The sequence below is a fragment of the Semicossyphus pulcher genome, unplaced genomic scaffold (genome assembly GCF_022749685.1).
Source record: "Semicossyphus pulcher isolate SPU_LCO1_2020_fin unplaced genomic scaffold, fSemPul1.0.p SCAF_5, whole genome shotgun sequence".
Taxonomy (NCBI): Eukaryota; Metazoa; Chordata; class Actinopteri; order Labriformes; family Labridae; genus Semicossyphus; species Semicossyphus pulcher.
Window position 1 is genome coordinate 2157796 of NW_027211726.1, and position 20901 is coordinate 2178696.

At 44.1% G+C, this 20901-nt stretch overlaps 1 protein-coding gene across 1 annotated transcript in view; it reads right to left on the bottom strand.

Annotated features, from left to right (window-relative positions):
* LOC138608514 (collagen alpha-1(XIV) chain-like) overlaps positions 1-20901 on the bottom strand; it is a 141662-nt gene that overhangs the window by 53967 nt on the left and 66794 nt on the right. Inside the window, exons 16-22 of the mRNA XM_069681116.1 lie at positions 19950-20082; positions 19625-19669; positions 17841-17986; positions 8416-8545; positions 5966-6088; positions 5398-5547; positions 1051-1167 (exon numbers count right to left, since the gene is read on the bottom strand). Of these exons, the coding sequence (XP_069537217.1) occupies positions 1051-1167; positions 5398-5547; positions 5966-6088; positions 8416-8545; positions 17841-17986; positions 19625-19669; positions 19950-20082 (844 nt within the window). The remainder of the gene's footprint in view (positions 1-1050; positions 1168-5397; positions 5548-5965; positions 6089-8415; positions 8546-17840; positions 17987-19624; positions 19670-19949; positions 20083-20901) is intronic.

The following is a 20901-nucleotide window of genomic DNA, read 5'->3' on the forward strand; positions in this document are numbered from 1 at the left end:
CTGAGTTTACATCCTGCCATGCTGTTGCTCTCTGTACAATGATGAGTTAAAGGACGACGGTGCAGCTGTTCCTCTCTGATGATCTCATCATTTATTGTGCATCGCTGGTATTTTTAACTTTGGCTGAATTTGAGTTAATTGGCACAAAGTTTAAATGCATCAAAATGTGTCAAACTAACTCACCAACTGTTTGGAGCAGCGCCCCCTACAGGCCTGGAGCACTTCCGCTGTGTTGACTGGACTTGCAGCGTTTTTCTTTTGTGTGTGTCTTCTGGGTTTTTGTGTTTTTGACTTTGCATTGTTTCTGTATTTGCAGCCGAGTGATGTTAATGCATTTGTTTCAGCTTTTTGCAGCAGGTTTCCTTTATTTGAAGCGTGTTTCTGTTGTTGCATGTGTTTTAAATACAAGTCTCCCCTCCGTGCTTTCTGACTACCACCATCCACTCCTAAAATGTGGTCATTCATTAACATATACTTTATGTCCATCTGGCCAACAGGAAGAAACCAGCAGCTGTGCAGGTAACTAGCGGTAGCTGGCAGCCTACGGCAACGTTGATTGTTGTAAGTGTGGCGGCTGCAATGGCGATCATGACGGTGCATGTCCGTTAAAAAAAATTGAAAAAACAAAACAGAAAATCTTACAGAAAAATATTAATATAAAATGTAATCCAATGTAATGAGGTGTGTCTTATTTGTCCAAGTGAGTGTGAACATCTGAAATTGATTGATTTCTATAAATAGATGAAAAAAAAGTGCATCTTATAAACCAAATTTTAAAGTATTTGTTTTGTGTTAATGCAACTTAAAAGGTTTAAGATGATCGGTTTCCTCATTTTTTTAAAGTTAACTTAAAAAAAAAATCTGTGTTTTCAAAGTGAAATATCACAAATTCAACTGCGTACACATTACCTTTAAAGAGATACTACCCAACAGTTGGTTGAATTGCTACTCACCTTAACACCTATGGCATGTGTGTGGACGTGTGTAGAATCAAGCCTGAAGACAAAACAATAAAGAGACCAGACCATGCTGCGGTGTGCGATCACTCACTGAGCAGGGACTCGATGAGCACTCGGTAGGAGCTGGCGTGTCGGTGCGGCTGCCACTGGGCGCACATGCTGGTCATCCTCACCTGATACGTACTCAGGTTAGTCACCCCCAGGTACACTGCAGGAAGGACAGAGAGAGATTATCAGTGTAGTTTTTTCTTCAAGAGCAAATCATTCCACTTGTTACACCTGCACGTATCCATAAATGATCCTCGATCCGGCTCTTTAATCTCTCTCTCTTTAGTCTAAACAGAAAATATATGAGTCTCAAATGGCAATTTGAATTGCTCCACAAAGAGGATAATAAGCCTCATATAGTGACGCTCATGGGGACGCGTGACTTCATCAGCACACATGCTCTTTTATTTCCGCCCTGACTCTCCCTCGTTGCCTAAATGTGGATTTTAAGACTCTGAAAAAGACAGAAAAAGAGTTGAGATGTATAAATAAACTGAACTCTAACAATAAGCCGTATATAGAGCAGTGAGCATTCTGTTTTACACGCTGCTGTAATGATAAATCTGTATATACACATCTGAGGAACCACCAGCCACCATGTTTCCAGATGACTGATTTAAAATGTACGGCCGGTCGGCTTCAAGGACGAAGTTATTTACAGAGAAATGCAGCTCCTGTCTTTTCTCCAGGAGTGTGGTAAATGCACACACGCCCAAACAAACCCACACATGTTCTATTTATGCAAATGGTATGTATGTCCGACTTCTGAAAGCGTCACTTGTTCGGAGCTCAAAGAGATCAGCATGCATGTTTCTGCGTTAGTGACGGCCCCTTACAGCACAGTATATTTTACACTCTACTGAACAAAGAAGAGCTTTTTGCAGTTGAGCCAAATATCTCATTTGCATTATTTGGGATTTAATACAAATGCATTATGCATCTCTGAATAATGTTTATGTAAAAATCTCCCAATGTGATTTTTTAGTGGCAGACCATCTCACCCTCACTCTCCAACAAGAACACTCCTCTCCTTCCTCTGCTCTTACGCCGTGTCCAAAACCAAGAATCAATATCACCTTCATCTTTTTCTTCTTAATGTCAATAGTTTATTAACCACTGCAAAGTTTGTATCCTGTATTTGTGGAAATGAAGTCTGTGTTGAAACAGCGGTGCTCTGACAGCAAGTTTTCTTCTGCTGATTTCTGTGATTTTTAAAACGAGTTTGTTGTTCAGAATGTTTCGTTCTGTACGGAAAGGTGAGGTGTAGATCTTAATGAATCAGAGACGCTGGTCGCTACTTAGCAACATCACTGGGTCTATATTTAAAAATAAAACAGCGGTGATGGCGGTCGCTGGGTCTACCCCGCAGCTGGCGCCACATAAAGGAGGATCTTTCTGCGTGGAGTCTGCATGTTCTCCTCGTGCATGCGTGGGTTCCCTCCGGGTACTCCGGCTTCCTCCCACAGTCCAAAGACATGCTCGTTAGGTTCACTGGTGACTTAAAATTGCCCGTGGGTGTGAGCGTGGAAGGTTGTCGGTCTCTGTGTCAGCCCTGTGATTGACAGGTGATCAGTCCAGGTGTAACCCCGCCTCTTACCCAATAACAGGAAGACAAATGGGTAAACCTTCTCGACAACAAACACAGATTCCGATTCTAATGAATCGGCAAAAGCCACAAGCCAAGTCTCTGTGAAGATCGTGACAACAGCTGAAATAAACTTGTATTTTGTAAAACAGGAATTAAAGGCGGAAACTTTTAACTGATGAAACGGATTTTTAAAGTCTGTAATTTATCTGTTAAACAGAAATAACTAAGAGTACTGTTTGTTACAGTAACAAAGCTTTTAAATGTAATTTTCATTATGAAACATGTAACATGTAACGTATATATATATAATCGTAATCACTCTAAATATAACATGGAAACCACATTCATAGTTTAGGCTAAGAGCTGATACCTGTTGTCTGCCTGCTAACTGCTCGCACTGAGCCAGGGACACGAACTGCCTGAGTGTTGCTTAATGACAGTGTTCATGCATCACTGGTTGTTAAAGTCATCAGCCTACTGTTCAAACTGCACATAAGTCAAACCACAGCTTAGTGAAAAGGTATGAGAGGAAAGTCAGTCTCCTTCTTGTCCTCGGCTGTGAGACTGTGACATTGAAGCATCAGTCCACTCATCTCCGCTGGTCCGTCGGCTTCATTAAGATGCTGCTGAGCTGTACGACAGACTCTCCATTCACCTCCTGGGATCCCACCGGCCTCGTATCATTATACTCCCTTTTTAACTCCACCAATCTCTCCATCTTTCTTCTTCCGTTCCCCATCTTCTTCAGGTTTCAGTCCCCTTCTTCTCCCCCCAAACTTGTCCTTCAAATCAACCAAGAAGTGCCTAATTGTCATGCAGGCGAAGGAGGCTGTGGCTGCGGCGCAAAGTGACGTGCCTGTGATCCATTTAAAGCTCCGTGTTCAGGCGTTTAGCTGAAACTCGTGCTTGAGAGCTCTTACCCGGAGAGAAATGAGAATGGATGAAAGGGCTGGAGGTTCAGGGTCCCGCTCAAGGACACTTCAAAGAGGACGCACGGTTGCTTTGGATGTCACGAGATCAAGCAGGAGACCTTTCACTTTCAAACAGGGCTATTTCACCGCGAGGCCAGCCTGCGGTGAAGTGGTTAATTATCATGCAGGAGAGGGACGTCGGGCTGCTACTCCAATGATGCACTTGAGAAGCGCTGATTGATCGAACCTGGGCAGACACTTAAAGAGCGTCGGGAAGTGCCCACATCACCGGAGAGATAACTTAAATCTATTGCACCTCCAGTTCATTGCAGGGCTGGGATGTAATTAGGTGGAGCTGCCATTAAAGGTGTCAGATAGGTATCATGATATCGATGTCTGCAGGCGTCTGGCTGCTTCTCTGATTAGATTAGATTGTTTAATTCACTTAAACAGGTAGAGTGGACAGAGAGGATCGATAACAAGGTGAGTAAATATTCAGGTGTAGAAAATAACATAGCACCATCAGGAGGAAGAAATACGGATACTGAACTCATCCTAGAAACGTCTCCAGGAGGAGGAGGGGCGTTGGAGCAGTGGGGTTCCCTTGTGGCGGGGATTTGTTATGATGAGTTTACGAACAGCACCTCACTGGCATCAAAGAAGTGACACATTTAATTCTTGTCTGGTTGATTTGTTCTGGTTGAAATCAAATCAAAGGAAGTTTCCTCCATGTTTTATGTGCGTGTCAGATCAGTGTTGATGGTGAATGCAGGCAAATGTTTCTTCAGTTCGTGCTACACCGATCTAATATCTGAGTTCTCCTGCTGCTGGAGCCGTGTGCCTACTAGGCCTGACAACCAATGTTCTAAATTCAAATATGTAATTGTAATAAAAAAATGGATATTTGGATATTGAAATTAATATTTGATGTGAAAAAAATCAGCACTTCTGCGGCTGTCTCGCGTGGTCTCACAGCTATCTCGCATGTTCTTGTGTGTTCTCGCGGCTGTCTCGCGTGTTCTCGTGGCTGTCTCACATGTTCTCGTGTGTTCTCACAGCTGTCTCGCGAGCTCTCGTGTGTTCTCGCGGCTGTCTCGCGAGCTCTCGTGTGTTCTCGCGGCTGTCTCGCGTGTTCTTGTGGCTGTCTCGTGTGTTCTTGTGGCTGTCTCGTGTGTTCTCGCGGCTGTCTCGTGTGTTCTCGCGGCTGTCTCGCGTGTTCTTGTGGCTGTCTCGTGTGTTCTCGCAGCTGTCTCGCTTGTTCTCGCGGCTGTCTCGCGTGTTCTTGTGTGTTCTCGCAGCTGTCTCACGTGTTCCCGCGGCTGTCTCGCGTGTTCTCGCGGCTGTCTCGCGTGTTCTCGCGGCTGTCTCGCGTGTTCTTGTGGCTGTCTCGCGTGTTCTTGTGTGTTCTCGCAGCTGTCTCGCTTGTTCTCGCGGCTGTCTTGCGTGTTCTCGCGGCTGTCCACTAAAATGATATCCGGTTTGCCGTCTACCGTCTGCCTGAATCCACGTGACTGCAGCGGTAGATTATACTTTACTTTGGTTTTGGTAACATGGACAACAACATTTGGAAGACTGTATCTTGTAATTCGTTTGCACTGCTGCTAAGAGCACCAGATGGGTCTGAAGAATTTAAAGTCTGACGTTTTCTAATCACCACAGCTGGCACTGTCAGAAAGGTCCACAACAATACTAAGACATGTATGCAGAAAGCAGGGTGCAACAGCTTGGTGACCAAAAAAAAACAGGAAATGAAGTGCTGTAAATGTAACAGTAGGCGTGATGATTGAAGCTACTTGCACGATTTCTGCACAGAAGACAAACCACACTTTGTGACACACAGCTCCGGACCGAAGCTGTGACATCAAATTACAGAAACAGAAGATGGACTCACAGGTCTTGGCCCTCCCTGTGAGCGCCTCGCTCGATCCGGTGGTGTAGGAGGCGATGACCTTGACGCTGTACTCCGTCCCGCTCAGCAGGTTGACGATCAGCATGGTGTTCACGTCCTCTCCCACGAAGGTCTCCAGAGCTGGTCCAGGGGCTGCAGGAGAATTAAGGAGAGACGTCAAGGAGTGACCACACAGGAGCGAGTTCAGAGGCGATCATTAGCTTCATTTACAACGAGCAGGTGTGAAACAGATGTGAGGTCGCTTAGGAAGAGGAAGTTCAAAAGGGCAAAGGAAGGAAAACATGCAGGTGAGGTGTGTGTGTGAGTTTTATCCATCCCACAGGCTGCAGGTTACTGAGAGGAGACCATCAGAGTTTCATAACATACACTACACTCTGTCGTGTTTAATAAACACTGTATCCTAACAGAGTTTGAGGTGGTAACAGTTCCCTAAAGTGTGTTTGAACTTCTTTAAATGACCTGTAATGAAATATATTCTGTAATATTTAAAACATATCAGTAAAGTAATGCTTAATCGAATTGACAGAGTTAGTGTGTGTGCGTAAATTACCAGACACAGGCTGGTAGACGACCCTGTAGCCCATGGTGGGTGAAGGCGGGACGTCCCAGCTGATCCTGAAGCGGTTGTACCATTCTTCTGACACTCGCAGGTTCTTTGGAGCGACGAGAGGAACTGAGGAGCAAAGAGGAGAGAAGACACAGATACTTTATCAGTATGAGAGAGACGCTAACTTCCTGTATGTGACACCTACTCATTAATTATATATGTGCGATGAGCAACCATGGAGATAAAGGGGACAGAATGCAGCGCCGTGCCTCAACGTGGACTTGAATGAGGGAGAGGAATGAAAAGAAGAAAGAATTAAAGATTACACTGAGAGAAAAATTCAATCAGAGCAAAGAGAAGAAGGATTAAAGAAATCAACTGTTATCTTCGTATAGCGATACCTGTGTTAATAAAATGCTTTCAGAGATGTCACCTCTGCATGTCCCGATGATTTAAACTGTCGTCACACAGCAGAGAGAGAAAAGCACAGAGAGAAACTGGAGGGACAGAAACTGAATTGGCGAGAGGGAGATAATGAAGAGGAGTCAAAGGAGGATGAAGGTTTGATAACACTTAATAACACTTCACAGTCAGCACAGGGACAAACGTACGGAGTGGACTGCTGAATAAGTCAGTCAGAGAGATAAATCCAGGGACAGAACTTTGGGACATGGAGCTCTCTCTCTCTCGCTCTCGCTCTCGCTCTCGCTCTCTCTCTCTCTCTCGCTCTCTCTCTCTCTTTCTCTGCAGTCAATTCTGTTCCTCCTGAACCCTGATGGATTCAAATCCTCTGCTGATCTCTTTCGTTAATGGGAAACTTGGGACTTTTTCAGGTTGAAATCCCCGAGTGAATCTGCTGGCTGTATTGATGCACGCTTAAAATGTTAAAAACCCTCCCATCATGCCCCTCATGTTCCATCGCTCCTCTCTGAGTATCCGTCCTTCTCCAGATTAAACCGGCTCTTCTGCCTCATTTTCCCTCTTCACCTTCTGCGGTCGTTCACCATTAAAAAGACAATCATCCTCTCTCCCATCAGCCCCCCCTCCCCGTGTCAGTATCTGCTGCAGCCTGGAACGTTCAAACCCCCCCTTTATGCCTCCTCTGTTGCATTATCTATCTTTTCTCTGCCCTCCCTGGGCCTGAGAAAATGGCTGTCATCATCTGAGCTCTTTGTGCCGTTCCTCCCACTGTGTCTTCACCTGTCAGGCGACAGTCCACAACTTCTGCTGATGGAAAACCAAAAAAGGAACGTTTCTACACGAGTTGTTCTTCGAGTACGGTTAGACACGTTCTTACTTTTTGTATTCTAACACACAAAAAACAAATTAATTTGAGCAACATCATCAGTGAGACATCAGCTGATTGCTCCGTCGTTCTCTTTCTTTCACCGCTGTCATCTCTCTGTTCCTCCCCACACCTCTGTCAGCGATCGTCCCTCTGCGGCTCAAACCTTCAGATTATTCGGCCTCTTTTTGTCACATTATACATCATCAGTTTGGGGCTGAAAACCCAATCATCTCCTCTGCATTCGCCGTCATGCCTCCCTCAGCGTTCACCTCATCCCTCATAGGTTCAAATCCCGAGATTACGCCGACTCCCTTTGTCACATCATCTGTCTTCCCTCTAAAAGACCCATGCGTTCCCCGTCCCTCCTCCCCGGGCGATCGTCTCATCCCTCACTCGCAAACAGGCACCATTCATCATCGGCGGCTGTCGGAGGCCCCTTCGTTTTAAAACAGGAGAACGTCGTTAGCGGCTGCTAATGTGTGTAATGCGCTGCAAAGGGAGACATGATGGGACGGATTGGAAAGATGAATGACTTGAATTTAGCGTTTCCCCCTCGCTGGGAGTCGAGTGTTTGTTCTGTAATCACTTGGCAGCAGAGGAAATCATTAGCCTCCGCTGGTGTCTTCACGGCGCCGCTCAGTCACATTTAAAAGAAGGTTTCTGACATATTTCTGTCTCCAGCTCAGCAGCAAGGAAAATGGACGATGAACATGGAGCTACCGAGACGGGTTGCTTTCTCTTTTAACTGCAATTGTCTTGAGCTGCACAGAGAAGCAGGGAGAGTGTAAGCACATGAGCAAAGATCGACTCTTTCCTGTGAAAACTAGAGTTTAAATGGTTTAAAGTTTTAGACGGAAAGCCCGACAGAGTTCGGCTTTCAACCAGCACTGACACACCTGCTGTGTGGAGCTGCTGGGCCGTACGAGAGGAATGTCCGACCTAAAGTCTTAGTTAAAGTAGTTTCACAACAAATCCTGACTAATTTTAGGAATCTTAACTATTAAATCCAACATTTATTATTCAGTTTATTTGTTACCTTGTTTAACAACAACTTCTACTTAAAACATTCATTGAAACCAACAAACATTGGAGCAAAAACCTAAAAAAATTAAGTTGCTATCTAATGTTAGTCTCTACCAGGCGAAGTGAGGATAACATGACTTACGTGTTCGTCCCATTCGCGACGCCGTGGGTCCGTCTCCGTCAGCGTAAACGGGTGTGACTGCGATTTTGTACTCCGTGTCTGACAGCAGAGGCTGCAGAACCAGGCTGCTCTGACCCGACGGCACCGTCCTCTGTAAGCAGAAACAAATCCACGTTTAGCATGCTAAGCTAAAACTTGCATGCAATGATTTTGATAAGGAATAATTAGAGAGAGTGGACTGTTAAAAAGGATCCTAAAGCCGTTAGACACCGAACTCTGCATTGCTCCCAATAATGAGGCCATCGCTGTGGGTGAATGAGAGGAAAATCTCAAAGCAGAGTGTGGATGCAGCCCTTTAACATCATGTGCAAAACACATTCCCACCGCATTCAAAATGTCCAAATATTCCTCCATCTTTGGTATATTCCTGTCCAAAGTTCAGCTGCCGATGAAACATGCAAACGAAAATGTGCCAGTTATTGTTTTTGGATGTTGTGTTTGTGCAGCGAGAGCTCTCTGATCATCCGTGGAAACAAAACACACAACCAGAAACATAAAGAGAACAAGAGAAGAGAACAAGGGAGGATTAACATGGATATATTACAGTGTTTAAATCTGGTCTCATTACTTTAATTAATGTTACACAGCACATAAACTGTGAGATCCAACGGTGTTAGGCAGACGGGAAGAAGCCGGAACAGCAGGCTGCTGGCTGCTGTGCTTCACACTCACAGAAACACGCTGATACCTTTAATAAGGACTTACAGTGTGTTTCACTCTGCTCTAAAGGTTCTAATAACCAGCCGTGTTCCTTCCCCTCGACTGTGTGAACTTGCTCATTATTATCTTGCTCATTTTATTAAGGATTTTATGTATATATTTAAGATGATAACCTGGTTATTTTTAGTGCTGTTTACATGATCATGACTGTGTCTTTGTTTCTAATCATCTGTGTGCAGTTGAGTTGGTTTTTAGCGAAAGCTCCAGGTAGCATGTTCAGGGTTTAAAAACAAAGAGGTTATCCAGATTCTAAAAGCAGAAATATGAAGTCAACAAGTTCAACACATTAGCAGGAAACTTCACGAGCCGGATCATAACCAGGACACTGATCCATAAACTTAACGCACTCACTTAAAAGGATGTGGAAGTTTTGGCAGAATTCCTCTTTAAATGTCTCTCATTACACGCGCTTCCTGTGGGACTGATTCTTGAGCGTGTTTAAAAAAAGCTAATTAAGATTTCAAGCAGCAGAAAATAAAAATAAAAGCCTGCATTAGCCTTTTAATGGAGGTGAGGCGCCGAGAGTCGCTGCAGTGGGACTCGGAGGTTCCAGGTGCGGCAGAGGTTAATTGTGTCCAGGTTTCCGTCTCACCTGTCTGTGAACTCGGCCTTTTGTTAACACTGATCCCTAAATGAGTCATCGGTGCAGGTGAGCCGACGCTCTCAGACTGGAGAGAAGCTCATCTGCCTCCTTACCCTGAGGGCTTCTCTTCTCTTGTCATCTCTGCCTCTTACTCTCTCTTCTTCTCTTCCTTTGTTCCCTCCTCTAACTTTGTTTCTCCCTCTTGAACTTCTCTCTGCATCAGCTGCTCATGAATAATAATTCATTATACAGTTAGATTACTATTTATTTTTGTTTCAGCACATACATCAGCGTCACTACTGAGCTTTCCTTCCTTTTATTCATGTATGATATCTTCCATCTTCGCTCTTCAACATGCTCTTTGTATTACTAGAGATTGAACTGTTAGAAGTTTAACAGATACGTAGACTTGATTAACAATGAGTCAACACTTTCTGTCTCCTCCTTTCTCCAGTTTATATAATGGAAAACTGATTATCTCTGGCTGGTCAAACAAAACAAACAATGGGAAGTTGCTTTGGTCTTGGGAACATGTTTTGATGCGAGTCACTGAGCTACAAATTGAGAAAATAATCAACAGAGTTGTAGCCCTAACAAAATATCCATACAGCCATATATCATCGCCCTGACTCGTGCGATACAGTTATCGTTAGATTTGCACCAAAAATCGATATTTTAATTTACAAATATTTGTAGCTCTAAACAGACTTCTCTGTGATTCTGACTCACTGAGTCACTCCTTCATGACTCCTCCCTTTGGTGCTTACGTCGTGAATGAGGGAAACGTGAGAGGAAAGTAATTGGCAGAAGAAGAACGTGACGGCAGGATAACAGAAGAAGAAGACAGCGGGATAATGTCGGAAAAGAAGTCCAAAGTCCGACTTTGTTGTTACAGTTTTATGGTTCTGTGAATTTAATTGACCGACTGAAAACAGGAACATCTCAGTTTGTGTCACATTCTGTGACACTGACACCAATTTGCAGAGAATAAATACATGAATCATGCGCTTTGCCTTTTTAGGGGCATTTTGTGTTCTTCAGTTAATCAGATATCGTGATGCATCATTATTTGATTGTCTTGCAATAAATGAATTATCGCAGAATCGCTGCATCGTGATATTATAGTTATCATGGGCCACGCATCACCTATTGTATCGCATCATATCCTGAGTTACCCTGTGACTCCCACCCATAATGGGGAGGTAGTCATTTTTCTGGAAATTGAAAATGTGTCCAAAAAGAAAATAATTCGATGGCAATTTCTATTTTGGCAAAAACAGTCAATTAAACAATTCAGAGTATGTTATCTCATTAACTCATTACGTAGCAGCTAATGGAGATATTAAAGGGAGAGACTCCTCAGTGAACACAACAGAACAAACTTCTACTGAAGAATTCCCCTGTTTCACGTCAGGCAGCACAAACTTCTTACTCTGGAGTGTACGCTGCGCCTTCAGCAGGAACGTTTCAGAGTCTGTGGAGCCGCAGAGTCTGCGGCCGGGGCGAAGGACGGGTCAAACTAACAGAAGACTTTCGCCCAAGAGTTCAAGACGTCTGTGAGACCAACACTGAAGTGTTTAACATCACAAACGTATCACAGCTTTACTTCCTTCTTTTACGGTTCCCTTCATGTACCAGGTTCTTCATTCCAAACCTAATCATGTGATTGTTTTGGACATGAAAAGGCTTTTGTGTTGCAGGCAGGAAACATTCCTTCAATGGAAATGCATTAAAAATCTGACCTGAAAAAAGGAGATGCACGTCTGTACCAGATTCACAAACTGCTGATCAATGTGACACATCTGTTTCAGTGGTTTAATGCATCTGTAAATATGGATGTGAAGCGGGTCCATATGTGTGATCACACTTGTATTTGTTGTGTGTGGAGTTGTTTTGTTATAAGAAGCAGAACTCTGCGTACGTTACATCCTCAGTTTTTCCATTCCTCCGTCTCTCTCCACCTCAGTCTTCCTGTCTGTCTGTCTGTTTGCATTCTGAGCATGTACAGTCTAGCCTGGCTCCATCCGCAAACGCTCTCCTCCCCCCCCACCCAAAAAAAATACACTTTCTCCGACGTGTCAGCCGGACAAACACTGCGGGCCTTGACAAATCAATTTCAGCCCCGTCTGATGAAAAAGGCAGCAAGTCTCTAAACTGCCAGCGAGCCACACAGTTGGAAGGAGCCACCTCAAGCTACACTCCTTTACTCCACTTTGTCAATGCAAACATGGTTTCATGAAGTATTTATAGGACTCTGAAACCCAATCTCGTTTTCAACAGAGGCTCCGTGCAGGCCCAGAATATTAAGTCCGATCCCCCTGAGACGTTGCTGGAGCTTCAGTGTTTGCAGTCAGGTGCACAGGTGAGGGGAGTCAGTTTAAGGTGACAACTAGTGAGTAACATGACTAAAGTGCACAGACCTGCAGCCCAACAAAAGCCTTTCCAAAAAGGACGACCAAAGGTTAACTTTTAATACCAAGTGTAACTAACCTAAAGAAGACACAGGAAATCTATCTATTTAACCTATTTCAAGATAAGCATCCTGGTCGCCGACGGTTACAAAAAGGGATGTTGAGAATGAAACTCAGACTTCAGACCAAACAAGACCCTGCTTACTCAACAGGGAAAACCAGGATCTTTCTGCTCAGGCTGGACTCTCCATGCACAAGGATTCAGCTCTGTCCACACACCCTGCAGGCAGGACCTGAAAGGAAGACTGTTGATCTTGACCGGAGTTACAGGTTAGTTTTGCATGGCTTGGCAGATCTGCAAGGGGTTAGCATTAACAGATAACACACACACACACTCGCACATTAGGGATGGCTGACCTTTGGAGTGTGGACCACATTCTGCCAGAAAGCTATTTCACCCAGGCCCTTAATGTTGACGTTTAATGTTTTCCCAAACCACGAACCCTGACTGATTTTGGAGAGGCATCTTGCATTCTTGCATAAAGGTGGACGCTGCTATAAAATGCTCACGGGCAGCTAAAACGAAATGAAGTTAAGGTCCCCCCTCATTTTAGTTAGCTGACATTATTCTGCTGTACCTACTTTCCCCAAAGGTCCGGATTCATTCTCGACTTCTTTAAATCTAAATACATAAAACAGTACGATTTGGCTGCTCTGATTTGTACTTGTTCTTCTTGGTTTGATGCAGTCAACATTATATTTTCCTTTGAATCTTAAAGACTCAGAATGAGTGGCTAAGCTCGAACACTTTGACCTTATGAATAAAATACTAGTGAATCATATCCCTCCACACGTAATGATGTGCAGATGGTATGAAGAACAACATGAACCTTAAAGACAGAGATATGACTCTTTGCCGAAGTTGTGAAGCTGCAGAAAAGTAAAAACTTTTTAATCATCTCTTGACTCCGTCTTTACCTCCTGAAACAACAATTTGCTGCCCATCAAAAATAGCCGAAGCTCTGTTTACACACGGTGGAATTGCACTTGATGGCCGGCAGCTTTGGTTTATTGGACACTGAATGAAGCAGCACAGGGAAATAATGGAGCTTCTCTGAGCATCACAGCTGTCTGCGGACAGATGGCTGCAGAGTCGAGTCGGCCCACGGCTACAGCGGAGATACTGACATCTGTTAAAAGAGTGACAGAGCCATCTGAACGGGCACAACCATTAACTTGTATATTCATAAGCTTGGAGAGAGCCGAGGGTGGAGAACTTCTCAACTCGGAGACAAAGGTAATAAGTAATGTGCTTTAAAGCCGCAGTAACCTTTTTGACCTTTAGGAGGCAGAATAAGTCAAAAACAAGGTGCTAAGTACGGCCCTGACTTATCATCACCTCCATGATACAAACAACCAGTTTAGTTAGTGTAGCAGACACAGAGCGACACCATCATCCTACTGGAGTGTTTGTGTCCAACCAATGAACTTCAGTCTACTCATGGCTTGCACTGCTTACACGAGTCTAAGGACTGTTTACCATTGACTTTCCCCCTGCTAAACAAAGTCTGACTCTCATCTTTCATGCTGCCTCACTTTGAATATATTCTCTGTACCACTGAATTAAGACCAGTTACCTTCCACACAGTGTGTTCATATTTTAGGGAGAAGCAATGACAGCGACAGGTGCTTCCTCAGGAGAACTGATTTTAATCCAGCCCAGCAAAGTTACCTGGCAGCGACGCTGTCGACACAAATCAGGACGTTTCAGAGATAAAAGCAGCAAAGAAACGAATCACAAACTTTTGTGCAGACAAACTCCAGATTGATCATTCAGGGGAAGCGTACTTCACTTATATCATGTAAGAGGAGACGATGCAACACGACCCTGTCCATCGCGGTTTTGGATCTGACAATTTTGGATTAATGTTGCATCCCATTTCTGCATCCAAGGCCAAAAGAGGGACTTTGCCAGAGCTTTCAGTGAGGTAAAACACTTGCATCAACTAATGCAGGCTTAAACATTTATATGGGATGAGTGTTTTCCTTTCCTAAGGGGTCAAAGGTCCCAGGTAGTCAAGAGGAGCGAGACAGATTTGTTTTAAATTGTTTTCAAACCACTGTGCATAAAATTCCTGCATGAAATCTGCGATTACATTACATCGGAAACAATTACTGAACAACCCTCCATCTACACTTGTGTACAGTAAAGATAAGTAGCAGTTAAGATTCCACCAGTGAACATAAAGCGGGATAGCTGCCATCAGGAAATCAATCACATGTAAATGAGTTTCTTGTTGTAATGGTGGTGTGCAGTCTCTCTCTTGGCAGACACAAACCACGGAGTGAAACTTACTCTGAATACGGCAGCAGAGGAAGCCTGCCAGTTTTTTTCTCCCCCAGCAGATACACATCTAAATGTTGGCTATTGAGTGCAGCACTTGGTGATTCATAACCTGACCGGATTGCCAAACAGAGTCCACAGCTGTTCGCACTTTGATAAGAGATCTCATTTAACAAGCCGCTGGTGCAGGCAGCTGGCGGCTCTTTATTGTGGGGATGAAAAGGCTGATGTGGGACCTGCGGCCAGAGTCACCTGCAGACACACGGCAGCGCACTACTCTGCAAACTCACAACCATCAGCAGACACCTGACAGAAATAGTTTTGGAGATATGTGACCTGTTAACCCGACTGCACAAACATTTGAAGTGTCAGTTTGGGATGTTTTGATTTGACTTCTTTTCCAGAGCTCGAACAGAGCGTCGTGATGTCAAGTCGGCGGCAGTCGTCGTTACCAAGGGGCGGCTGTGACTCAGAGGGAGCGCTGGGTCAACCACTCACTGGAAGATCAGTGGTCCAATCCCCAGCTTATCTAGCCTGCATTTCAAAGCTTCCTTGGAAATCTACTGATAGATAAAGATACTGAGCCCCATATAAACCCTGAAGGCAGAGCCATAGGTGTGTGAGTGAGTTAGATTAGATCCTAATGGGCAGGATGGCCATCATCCGTGTATCAATGTGTGCGTAAAGGGGTGAAAATGGCAGCAGTGTAAAGTGCTTTGGGTGGTCGGAAGATTAGAAGGGCGCTGTATAAGCGTACTCCATTTACCACTGCATGTGAACGTGTCAGCAGGTTCTTCTCATTCACTGGTTTATGAGTGCACTATAGTTTGGACACAACCCAAATCATGGGCCAATTTCAGTGCATCCACAGCAGCTCAGACAGACTTCTCGGGCCACACAGCATTTGGGAAGTGATAAAGTCCGCTTGGGGAGGCGGGGGCGTGAAATGATGGCAGTGCAGTAAGCTAGCTAGCCCAACTGGGTGGAGGTGTTCTTAGCGAGGTGAAGAGCATAAGAACAGTGGTGAGGGGTGTTTACATGTCACCACAGATCATCTGCACAAAGGTATGAATAGAGGTGTCTTCAGTCAGGCACACAAGGGCGTGACATCCCATAATATATGTGTTGTACAACCATCTCTGAAGGGAAAGAGTCGCAAAAAATACCTTGAAAGCATCGCTGAAGCGTACGCTGAACAAGACAATTATATTCAAACGTTTGCCAAAGAGTCCCTTAAACACACCAAACAGCTAGAGGGTCCCCTGCAACAGACGCAGAGGGGAACCATTAAGGATGAACATACCATACCTCGAAGCAATTTCATAAGGATGTGTTGAAACATGTTTGGAAAAAGATGTGTGTGTTTGGCACAAAGATATTGTGCGCACCTTTTGGAACACAGACGAACAGATGCATGAGGATACGTTTCTGTATAAAGAGAAGTATTTAGCATCATTAGTTGAATGATAAAAACGGACAAAAGGCAACAGGACAGATACGCTCCAGCTCCGAATACTAACTCAAACGGCCGCTACAAACTCACCAAGATCTGAAGGAGGCAAAAACATTTCAGAAACAGATTTTTACTGAAATATCCAGAATTTGGAAACTGACATTTAATAAGCAGGATTTTCCAAATATAATATAATATAAATCATCACTTCTGGACCTCTATAAATGTGTGTTGGTGAGTGTGTGAGCAGACCCTTGTGAGACACTCCCTCTGCATCTGTTCTGTTGTTTTGCTCTGCAGGGGAGGTTTCTTTTTGCTGTTGTGGTTCTCTGAGCCAATCACAGCGTACAGGTGAGTGTGGGCGTGGTTAAAATGAGCAACTGGGCCACATTCAGACGGGCTAACATGGTGAAAGAGCGATGCAGAGCTGGCCTTCTTTCTGTTGGACAGGTCGGTGGTACAAAATAAAATAAAATCCTCCTTATTATACCTTTAAGGAGATTTTTAACTCTGGGCTTAAAAAAAATCTCAACTTTAATTGTGGCACTACGGGACATCACATCAACATCTATCTGTCAGACAGGTTCACACTCAAACGTCTACACACACATAGTAAATTTCCTCTGTGATAAAACTGCAGGTTATTGCGTCAGTGTTTGCCTCTCTCATCGCTCTCTGTCTGTTGTGGCTCATTAGTGTGAAGACCTGCCATTCTCTCTCTCTCTCTCTCTCTCTCTCTCTCTCTCTCTCTCTCTCTCTCTCTCTCTCTCTCTCTCTCTCTCTCTCTCTCTCTCTCTCTCTCTCTCTCTCTCTCTCTCTCTCTCTCTCTCTCTCTCTCTCTCTCTCTCTCTCTCTCTCTCTCTCTCTCTCTCTCTCTCTCTCTCTCTCTCTCTCTCTCTCTCTCTCCTGAAACAAAGTCTTTGAAGATCTGCCACAGTTTTCATCATCATTATCCTCCTCTTCCTCCACACTCTACTCTGACGGCCCGCCATTGACTGCCACAACACCCTCTTTGTATCCCCGTTCTTCCTCTCTGATTATTGACACGTCGAAGGTTCGGCTTTGTTTAAGTCGACACGTTCTTCTGTTTGTTTAATCCGACTCTCATTGACCTCAACTCCAAACTCCACTTACTACAGTTATCACACCATTATTTCCACCATTGATCCCAACTTGTACTGAATCTTTTCAGTTAGGTATTTAATGAGCGCCTGTGGATGTGAAAGCAGGTGTATTGACGGCGCTTTAGACAAAACACCCAAAGAAACGTCTCAAATTAGCATCGTAATCCACTTTGTGTCTGCAGATCCATAAATTCAGTTTGTTCCTTTTGACAATAAATCACAGAGATCAGAGCAATGACGAGATTAAAGTGCGACAGATGTATTTAACTCTGCGATGGAGGAACAAAGAGTGTTTGGAGGATAATAAACATACAGATCACTGGATGAGAAAGATTATAGATGATTCAGAAACGTCAGATGGGTCGGTCCAATTGCATCTGTAATTAAGCGTGTGACTAAAATGACACATACAAGCCCAAGTTTATCAAAGACTATCAAAGCCTTACTCCTAAAGCTCTTGATGGATTGTGTCAGCATGTCCCAAATCAGCTGTGCTCATAAACATCAGTAATAAGAAAATATCAATAAACCAAAATATCGGCCAACAAAATTCAAATCCAAAAGAGAGATTTCTAACAACACAAAACACCAAAGAAAAAGAAGAAGAAAGGAGTTTCATCCATTCATGTCACCTACCTCATTCCCACTTTAATTCCAAAAGTCTGAACTGAGCGTGTGCAGACCATCCACACGTGTTTCAGTCTAAAGATATGAAGCTGATGAAAGCAGAAATAAAACTCTCTCGGCTCACCGTCTCCTCGGCTCGGTCCCCGCGGGCGCTGATGTAGTTCAGGCGATAATGTCGGACATTCCTCGAGTCGACAGGCTGCCAGGCCACCCGCAAACTGAAGGTGGTCTCCTCATCGATCCTCAGGTTCCTCACCCCGAAACGCGGAGCTGGAAAATCAGAGAGGGTAAAAACCACACTGCAGGTCACCGACTTCAGCATCAGCATCAACTCACTGAAGCACGACGCTGTCGCAGTCTGAGGTTTTCAGTTCATATCAGGCGCAGCGATCATATCAGGATGTCATGCTTCTGGCATTTCATTTACTCATCGCTGCATTTTCAATAGAACAACTTTCCCACAGAAAGTCTGTGTGGTAAAAACATATCAGACAACTTCCATGAAGGATGACACGACATCGATAAAGGCTTCGGAAAGATTTCAGACTTTCAGTCAAACAGCCGGAGAACATGAAATATTCAACTCTGATGTTTCCTGAGCGGAAGGTGCAAGAAATAAAAGATTCATAAGAAATACAAGTTCTTTAAACCTTTTTTATAAACTGCAAAATTATGAAGGAGGAGAAGGAGAGGAGGAACGGGAAAACATGAAAAACAACAAGAAAAGAAGAAGGGAAAAAAGGCGGAGAAGGAGAGGAGGAACGGGAAAACATGAAAAACAACAAGAAAAAGGAGAAGGGAAAAAAGGCGGAGGAGAGGAGGAACAGGAAAACATGAAAAACAACAAGAAAGTAAAAAAGAACGAGGAGGAGAAGAGGAGGACGAAGAAAGAGAATGCGAAGGAGAAAAACAACAAGAAGAAGGAGGAGGTAGAGAAGAACAAGAAGGACGAGAAGAAGCAGGAGAAGAAGAAGGAGGACGAGGAGGAAGAAAGGGAGAAGAAGAACAAGAAGAAGCAGGAGAAGAAGATGGAGGAGAAGGAGAAGAAGAAGAGAGAGGAGGAAGAGAGGGAGAGGGAGAAGGAGGAGGAGGAGGAGAAAAAGAACAAGAAGAAGGAGAAGAAGAAGAGGGAGGAGGAGTGGGAGGAGAAGAAGGAGAAGGAAAATGAGAATAAGGACGAGAAGATGTAGAAGGAAAGGATGAAGAAGGAGGAGGAGAAGAAGGAGAAGAAGGAGAGGAAGAAGAAGAAGGCTGAGAAGGAGAATAAGATGAAGAGGAAGAAGAAGAAGAAGGGAACAAGGAGAAGGAGAAGATGAAGGAGAAAGGGAAGAAGAAGAAGAAAGAGATGAAGGAGATGAGAAGAAGGAGGAGGAGGAGGAAGAGAAGGAGAAGGAAAATGAGAATAAGAAGAAAGAAAGAAAGGATGAAGAAGGAGAGGAAGAAGAAGAAGGCTGAGAAGGAGAATAAGATGAAGAGGAAGAAGAAGGGAACAAGGAGAAGGAGAAGATGAAGGAGAAAGGGAGGAAGAAGAAGAAAGAGATGAAGGAGATGAGAAGAAGAAGAAGGAGGAGGAGGAGGAAGAGAAGGGACAGGAAAAGAAGACCAGCAGAAGGAGAATTCGGAGGACCATAATTATTGGTTACAAAGTTAAACGTCCCGCTGAACACAGACACTGTCGAGTTACAGGTCACGGACATCACACCTCTCTGCTGTGCTCTGCAGTCACACTGTAGGGCATCGATACGGTGGAACTTTTTTGGTTCAGTGTAGAAGAGCAAACCTGGCAAAATGACAGCATCATTTTGTGATCCAGAGAAGGTCTAAGGGTGAAAAACAGGGCCAAGGAAAGAGGAAAGGAAAGAGGAAAGGATACAAAATTCATCACAACAGCTGGAATGAAATATTTACCTGCTGTGACGGTGGTTGTCGTAGCAACGGTGGTTGTTCTTTCAACTGAAGAATAAAGAAAAATATTTTATTGGTAAAAGCAAGTCTAGACGATGCTGTGCTGCTAGCTTCAGTCTTCAGTCAGTTCAAACACATGGCCGTCCTCTGACTGGTTCAACAACACGAGAGCAGAAAATCTGTGATCACACTTTGGCTCTGTGACAAACAGTCGGCAAAAAAGCACCAAACTACAGCTTCAGTCATTCAGGAGAAGAAATGTCAACACGAGGGCAGCTGCAGGACCAGGACTCATTCATAAATCCAGCTTGTAGTAAGATTTAATTACCGGTGGACTCTACGAGGATCACCTCTTCGCTCTCCACCTCGTTATTGTAGATCGCAGCGAGGAGGACTTCGTACTCCGTGAGGTGTGTCAGTCCTTTGATCAGGTAGGTGTTGATGTTTCCGTTCACCAGAACCTGAAGCAGAACAGATCTGTGTCAGACGAGCAGCTGATACTGACGAACAAAAATCTGATGTTTACAGAAGAGGAAAAGCCAACAGAAGCAGGAGACATGTTATTATAGAGGCGAAGACAAATTAAGAGTTACGTCCTTTAATCGAGCACAGCAGGAAACTGAGCACACCTGTATATTTAGAAGGAATAGAGAGAGGGGAAGAATAAACGGACAAAAGCCAGCAGATAAAAGAGAGTTGACTCATCTTATTAAATACACCTCTGCTTCAGTTTCTATCTTAATCGGATCGTCTGAGTTTATCAGATAGAAGAGAACATGTAGCTTTTTATTTCTATTCATAAGTTAACGAGACACAAGACTGTAATACATGTTTGCATTGCTGAAGGTAAAGACCTCGACCTGGTCAGGTCAGTGTTGGTTGTTACTGTTTGACGCTGCTAAGAGTAGAATTATGATGAACAGCTGAATCATAGGGCAAATTATGTCTGAGGTGGTGTTTTACTGGGGGGAAAAAGATTGCTCTCTTCAAGATGAGGACATCATGACTCCCAGGAGCTTATTGTGAATAAAGACAAACATCGTAGAGATTGTGCAGGAGGCTTATGCTGGAGGAGAAGCTCTTCGTAGCTCGTCTTCAGCTCATTTCGGCTGCTCTCACACCTGAAGTCTGTTTGTTTGGACCGAATTGTTACAAAGTTGCATTTTGCCTTCAGTTTGGTTTGTGTTCACACGGCAGCTTTAACCAGCGGACCAAAAGTTTTGATGAGCGAGGAAACTGCTCTCTGATTGGTCAGAAAGAGCGCACTCCTCAATCACACT